We start from the raw sequence: 7,521 nt of genomic DNA, 5'->3' as shown, positions 1-7,521 counted from the left end.
GGTTTTGAATATCGTTCCGAAGTTATTACACATAGTGCTGCTGCTCTAGTAAAGTCTACTAAACACATCTGAAACTTTTGAGTCATTGAGATGATTTATCATAGCGTGTTTTTCAAATGTTCTGAGACTGACATGCTGTTCTATTTGTTCTCTCCCTTTCTAAGGATTCTGTTATCCAGATTGAATCCCAACATCCCATTTTCTTTTCTGCTATTTGTGCTACGTTTCCCTCTTGATTTTTTTTCCCTTCCTTGCCTTTGATATTAGTGGGGCTTATTTTTCATTGCTGTCGATAACCAGTGAGGGCATTCTTTTCCTTCTGCTTTCTCAAAATGATCAATGACATCCTGTATTTCTATAACCTTGTCTCTTGATTCTGCTCAGCTATTTTTATCACTGATGACATTTCTATACTTCATTTTCTACATTCATTTTTCCAGACAACTGAAGGTGCCTGTGATTAAAAAGGTGGGGGCCAGTGCTATTAAGTCAAAGTATTATTTTATGGTCATCCTTATCATTACATTCACTTTTGTTTTCATTTAATTTTCAAAGTACACTATGGAAATTGCTGTGAATGGCCCAGTTCCAACATCAAGTCTTTAAAAGATTCTATGGAAGAGCTAAGTCACAGACCAAGAAAATAAGTAAAAAAGAAGGCCTAAGTGGAAACTAAAACCTCTGGATCATTTAGCATTAATGCATATAATTTGTAGAAACTACATTCTTTTTAGGCAAAAAGGATTTTTGTCTAAAAGAATAGTAATATGCAATCAACTTAGAAAATCTGAGGTTCTTCTTCCTTTTTTAATGTTTTCACTTTGTCTACTATCATCACTATAATTTTAAGAAAGCATTTAATAAAAATAAAACTTTTAAGTTATTAAGCCAACTATTTCTACTGTGTAATACAAAAGGTTTTGAGTATGTATTCTTGTATGCCTCAAATTATATTTTCACTCTTATTTATATCAAAATAAATAAACTCTGAAAAACATCCAAATTCTCTTCTTGTATGGAATTTGGTTAAAAGAATGCACTGCTAAAACCACAGGGTAAATTGATGAAACAGCTAAAAATGTACTCTAAGACCAGGCTCTGAATTGTTTTGCATATTTTAACATTAAGTGTAAGTATTAATGGGATTTGGGTCTCTTTACTTTTAGAAGTATCTGAGGTAGGGTGAAATGAAGGCAGGTGAAGATAATTGTGATTGATGAAAGGAAAACTAGCCAACTTGGTTCATTTCTCCTGTCACATAGTGCACACCATCAGGTTCTTTAATTATGGCTGGTCTGGGATCAGAGCAAACATCTGATGCAGAAAATTCAGTATAACCTACAGAACACAATTCCTTTCAGTCATCCAAGAGAGCATGAAAATGATTTTTGTCACCAAAAAAAAGAAAAAAAGCACCACCACTTGTTTTTTTATAATGGGATTTTACCTATTAAGTTAGTAAAAGCTCACATTTACTGAGCATCCAGTGTCAGGCAATTGTTAAGAATTTTATATGGATTGACATTTAATGCTCCCAACACTATGAGTTAGATATAATTATTATTATCCTGTTTAACAAGTAGGAAGTGACCTTATTTACTCAGGCTCACTTAGGTTCTACAAGGATTCAAATGCCACACAACAGTTAGCACTCTTACTTTCCATTCTATACTCTTTCCCCACCAATATAGAAAGATGACTATGCCCAGTTAGGTAAAATCCCATCTTCTGTCAGATTTTCTCTCTTTTACAGTCTATTTAAAACACATCCTGAAAGGATTTTGTCATCAAAAGACCCAGTACCTCCAAAAGCACAGTTTTAACTTAAGGTTTAGAATATTTTCCCTGTTACTATTATTTTTAAATTTTACTATGCCTAAAAATGAGTATGTAAAAAAGCATTTGAAACATGTAAAAAACAGAAAAGACAAAAAAAAGGAATTATTTAAAAGAGCATAACTTAACCAGTTAGTTGGGGTTCCATTGAAAGTATCATATAATAAAAACAAATTTTAATTTTTCATTTAACAACACTAAAGAATGAGGTATATAAATGTTTTAATCACAGACTTTTACTGTATGCAATTAACTGTATTTCACAACTAGCATCTTACAAAAAAGACAGTACCATTGTGCCTGTAAAAAGTACTGCATTAAACAGAAAATTACATTGCCACGTGAAACCACCAAATATCACAACTGTCAGGGTCTACAGTTTTTTTTCTTCAAATGCTATCATGATGTCTTTATGTGATATTTTGTATCCAAGTTATGTGTGTTTTTAAGTTCATTTATATTGCAGAAGTCTCCTACAGGTGGATATATGTTAAGCAAATGACTAAGAGAAAGCAGGAGACCCTAAGAGAATTTAAGAAGTACTGTGTGGTTTCTAGGTTGGATTTTTAAATATAACATAAAACACTTTATTAGTTGTAAACAAAAATGCAAAATCTGTAGTCATAAAAATATTTTATTCATAATTTTACATAATAGTAAGTGGGGCTGTAAATACTTTTTTTATTTCAGAATATTGATAAATGCATAAACTGGCAGTTGTGTCTGAAAATAGGGCACTGTGATTTTCATAAGAATTGTTATATTTAATAAGCCAATTAAACTGATTTAAGATTAGTTATTTCTCAGTTCTGTGCAACAGTTTCCATTTCTGTATTAATTAGATTCATACTTCTATGACCCTGGATTAAGTTTGGGGCAAGGAAACAGTGATAAAACTATTAAGTTAAAGCTTTTCCAAAACTGCAGCTTTTAAAATATGGCAGGTTTCCTTCCTTTCTCTTCTGCTTTTGCCAAATGCTTATAATAATTTGAATTTTAACTTTCTATATAATACAGAAAATACCAGTGTTCAATGACAATAACACTAAACCTGAATTATAAAGCTAAATAATCAATGTTTTATTGTTTACTAGTCTGATAGTAAACATTACAATAAATGAATATTTTGAAAGACAAGCAAAAAAAACAAAAAATAAAAAACAGGTAAAACCAGAAACATAATTCAGGAGCAATAATTTAGTAAAGTGTGTCAAAAACATTGGCAACGGTTCATACAAATTCTTTATTTAATAACAATTTTCCTATTTAACCACACCAAGTACCAGCAGGTGTATTTAAGAGGATAACCATTAAGAAAATTCTGTTGCAGCGATAGTTGATTAAGTTGATCTTTGACTTGTATACATATAACTATTTGTTTCACAATTCTCAAATAATACATATTTAGGCAGCTTGCACTATGTTATAAAAATTTAAATTCGTTACATGCCAATAGTAGAGAATTCAAGAATTATGTGTTAGAATTCACTAAACTAAAAGTGAAAATAGACTTACCAATAACACTGCATAATGAATAATTCAACCACATTTTCATGGCACCTTTAACTGTGAAGACCAAAATGTTAACGTCTGGAAGCGTCTGGTACGCAGAGACTGCAGTAAAATCTAACAAATTCTAACAAATTTTTATTTTATGTAAAACGCAAATTATGGATTGTGCATGAATACGTTTGTCATGAAAATGTGGTACTTGGCATAATCTGTTTATTTGCATGATATGACAGAGTGACTAAGAAACTGGAGAAAATAGACTTTAATGAGATTCTCCATTCAATGATGAGGCTTCTCCTCTGGGTGAAGATGACCTGGACATTCCCCTCTCTGTGTTATCAGAGCTAGAGCCACTCTGACTGTGCTGATCTGCAGAAGCAGCACTAGATGCAGGCGGTGACTTTGTTTTCTCCTTAAAGTCTGTAATAATGACTGTCAGATCTCCAACGGTAACTTCCAAATGCTGAGCACTACTCCGATCCACATTTTTCAATCTTGGCCTAAATGCAAAAGATGATAAAATTTTAAACTAGCTTTTCTGTCTACCAACTTTCTGTGCATATAATGAATAATCAATCAGGTAAAAATAACAAAATGAATACATTTATGTTTAAAGCTCTAGATTCATGTATAACTAACCACAAAAATATCATAAAATGTTCTGACTCATTACCATTAATCAAACCAATCACTAATGAATCCTCTTCAACATGACAAAAAAACTGTAATACCTATAAGTAATGGTTTCTTAATTGTGCTTTTATAGCTTTATCATAATTTTGCCAACAGATTATCAATTTCATTAAAATAAATGTCTCAGAAAAGCAATGACATAGTTGCATCACAGAGGAAGTTGGTAACATCTTTGGCTGAGTTACATGTGGGGCTGCTACTAAGCTTATGTGCATGGGTACAGGCATTAACACTGTTCTGTCGGGACTCACAACCATTCTGACTTATTAAAGCCCATGCAAGTATCTGTGAATATTGTGAATATCACTTCTGGCTTTATGAGTGAAAAAGAAATAGCTCAAACACAAATGTCTTTTAATCTAGTTTTAAAAAAAAGCGACCTCACATTTAAGCTTGTATTTGTGGCCTCTGTGTTTAATTTCTAATATACCTTTCAAACTCAGAAAAACAGTTTTATAATAGTTTATAATAAAGGAGATGAAATCTTTTACTACCACTTTGTATATGAGTGTATCAACGTTAAGAGAGAATATTAACTAGTTAATTTTATTACTTAAAAAGTGCCATAAAATACACTTCAAATTTACCTGGTTTTCTTATGACTGTTCTTTTTGCTAGTTGTTTCCTTTTCACTTTTTTCTTTTTCTACTTTATCTTTTTTCTCTTTCTTTGACTGTGTAGGGGGCACAAACTGCTGAGTAACCTGCTGTGCAACCAACTGGGAGACAGGTCGAGGTTTCCTGTATGCATGTTAAAAAGAAAGGTTTTTTTTTAAATTATTATAACAAGAATATATGATCTTTATGAGGGACTAACTCAAATTATTAGGATATATTATAATTTTCAGGTATAAAAATTCCTCATATGTAAGGTAATTCAGATGTGCAATTTAAAAAATACATTCACATATACATTATTGTCTTTCCTTACTAACAAACATAAAATAATAGTTAAAAGTTATAGTCCAAGATATATGATAAAACCATTAGAATATAACTGTTACATAAATCAACATGAAAATTATTAAATATGTATATAAAACTGAATGCTCATAGGGAAGCACACATATAAAATTTAAAAATTAAACCTGAAAGTTTACACTAAAATAATGTTTAAATTTATCCCTCCTCTCTCAGAGAAGGAAATATCTAACCATCTCTGACAATAAGTATTTGTTTTTTCCGTTAAAATCTTTCATTTATTCATTTAATCAATATTTGAGTGTCAAAATTTCTCAGTCCTTATTCCTCAAATCCTTGAATTTCCTTACGTCTCTAGCCACAATCTCACCCTGTCTTTTGACTCTGGAGATCTGCCCAGTCCTTTGAGAAATGCCTACTTACTCACTTATTCATTTAAAAAATATACATTGAGAAGCTACTACAGGAACTGCACAGAGATATCTGAAATGTTGCCTGGCTCTAATCTTTGGTGCCAGTACAAGTTGTCACTCTATTGGCCCAGGGTCAAGGATTTCTCCAGCTTTATGCAGAACTTGGACAATAAAGTCAAGTTTCAATGTAAGTAGCCTCTAAATTCTTAAAATGAGAGAAAGAAGACTGAGGAGGGGAAAAGACAAAGAGGAAAAGGGTGGAAAAGATAAAAATACATTTTAACAGACTGTCTAAAAATGATAGTAATTTTATTGCCTGGAAAATCCTAACCCTATTTTAGTCAGCAGTTATTTTAAAAATCTTTTTTTGTTGTTGTTCTTCTAGAGCAAGACAAAATAGAAACCAATAAGAAGATACTGCACAATCTATTATTCAGAGCTGTAAGGAAGAATCTTTTGAAGGAGGAAATAGGAAATATAGTATATAAAAAAGATTTCAGTAGATGAGTAATGAATTTTGTTTAGAATCTAAAGAGTCTGAAATACAGGAAGGATATCCAGGAAAGATGTCCACTACACAATTTAAAAAGTAGGACTGACAAAGAAATCAAGGTTAGTGATGTAGATTAAGAGTCTCACAAATGAAAGTGCTTTTGAAAGCATGGTAATTAATGGCTGAGCTTATTCAAGAAATGAAGTTTAAAAATAAAAAAGAAAGGATTAAAAGAGTGGTTCTCAAATTTAAGGTACATCAGGACCATCCTAAAAGCTCAGCCCTATGCCCGGTGTTTCTGATTCAGTAGGCCCTAGGATAGAACCCAATAATTTGTATTTTTAACTAGTTTTCAAGTTATGCTGATACCTCTGGTTTAGCTACCACATTTTTCGAAGTAGCTTAAAGAAGTGCAATATATTGATACTGCAGCATAAAGTCTGAGATGGAGAGCAGGGAGTAGCAGAGAAATAAAAAAAGCAAGGCTGGGTGGATCGGAAGGAACCCAATAATGAAAAGTTAAAGCTAAGGAACCTGATTTACCCTTAAAAGATAGATCGCTGAAGTAATTCAACTTTAAATTTTACAAAGATATTGCTGGCAGTAGTCTTAAGGGGAAAGATACTATATAGATGTAGGTAAACTACAAAGAAGCTACTTTAATAGATCAGACAAAAATAAAAAGGACTTGAACTAAGGAAGCAACAGTGGAGTTATTTAAGACAGACTGAAGAAGCAGAATCAGGAGACATGGTGACTAATAAGATGTCACTTCATGATGGCTAATCACTTCTCCGCCCACAAATATTCTTTTAGCAAAATATGTAGAAATCCTTGCCCTCATATAGCCAACATTCTATGAGTTAAATATTAATAAATGCTATGAAAAAATAAAGTAATGAATATAGGGAATGTTGAGGAAGAAGCTGAAATATATTTTGTCTGTTTCCTCTTCTAGAATATAAATCCACAAAGAAAGAGATGGTACTACCTTTATGTACTACTGTAGTACCTAGCATAGTATTGAAAAATACTAGATACTTAATATTTGTTAAAGAATGAATAAATGATAATCAGGTTTAATGAGCGAGGTAGATTTTTTTAAAGAAAAGTAGTACAGTATGTCTCTAAGCTTACTCATTGGCCAAGATCAACTACCCACTACACAGAAGTAAACAAGTAATGAAAAATAAGAGCAGCAAGAATTAATTTCCTTTTTAATTATAGTAGAATATGGAAAGAGAAAGAAGCTCAAAGGTGTGGTATGGTTGAGAAAAGATCTGTTTAGACTAGCGCCTAGTGAACAGTGAGTCACCGAAAAATGAGTCACTCCAAGATATAAAATGCCAATGAAGTGTAGTTACCATATGGTCTCTGAGGTATTATTGATCTGAGTCTATTCCTTCTATAATAAATGAAGATTCAACAACTTCTTTATTACATTTTGCATTGTTGCTCCCTCCACCCCAAAATTTAATGCAAAATAAATTTACAAAAATGTTAATGAATTAAACTGAATTACAATAAAATTGCAAACATTAAAATAAATTTACATTCTTTTGAACCTAGAGTAAAATACTGAAGTTTTAAGCAATCAGTAAATTGATGTTAGTTATATAGTAGCCATTATCACTAACTTAAGATATATAATTTA

The 7,521-nt window shown here is 31.6% G+C and overlaps 1 protein-coding gene across 9 annotated transcripts in view; it reads right to left on the bottom strand.

The window, feature by feature from the left end:
* Positions 1-2,041: 2,041 nt before the first annotated feature.
* YAF2 (YY1 associated factor 2) overlaps positions 2,042-7,521 on the bottom strand; it is a 66,898-nt gene continuing 61,418 nt past the window's right edge. For 7 of the 9 annotated variants that reach the window (XR_002777488.1, XR_002777489.1, XR_002777493.1 and 4 more), the window contains 2 exons: positions 4,629-4,781; positions 2,042-3,848 (listed from right to left, as the gene is read on the bottom strand). Coding sequence is in view for 4 of the 9 variants with exons in the window: in XM_023524084.1 (XP_023379852.1) it covers positions 3,611-3,848; positions 4,629-4,781 (391 nt within the window). In the remaining 5 variants the exon portion in view is untranslated. Of the gene's footprint in view, positions 3,849-4,628; positions 4,782-7,521 lie in introns of those variants that run through there. The other 2 variants (XR_002777490.1, XR_002777491.1) reach the window with 1 other exon arrangement.

This window comes from Pteropus vampyrus, unplaced genomic scaffold (assembly GCF_000151845.1).
Source record: "Pteropus vampyrus isolate Shadow unplaced genomic scaffold, Pvam_2.0 Scaffold441, whole genome shotgun sequence".
NCBI lineage: Eukaryota > Metazoa > Chordata > Mammalia > Chiroptera > Pteropodidae > Pteropus > Pteropus vampyrus.
The sequence above is the reverse complement of the archived record's forward strand: the minus strand, read 5'-3'. Positions and strand labels throughout refer to the sequence as shown.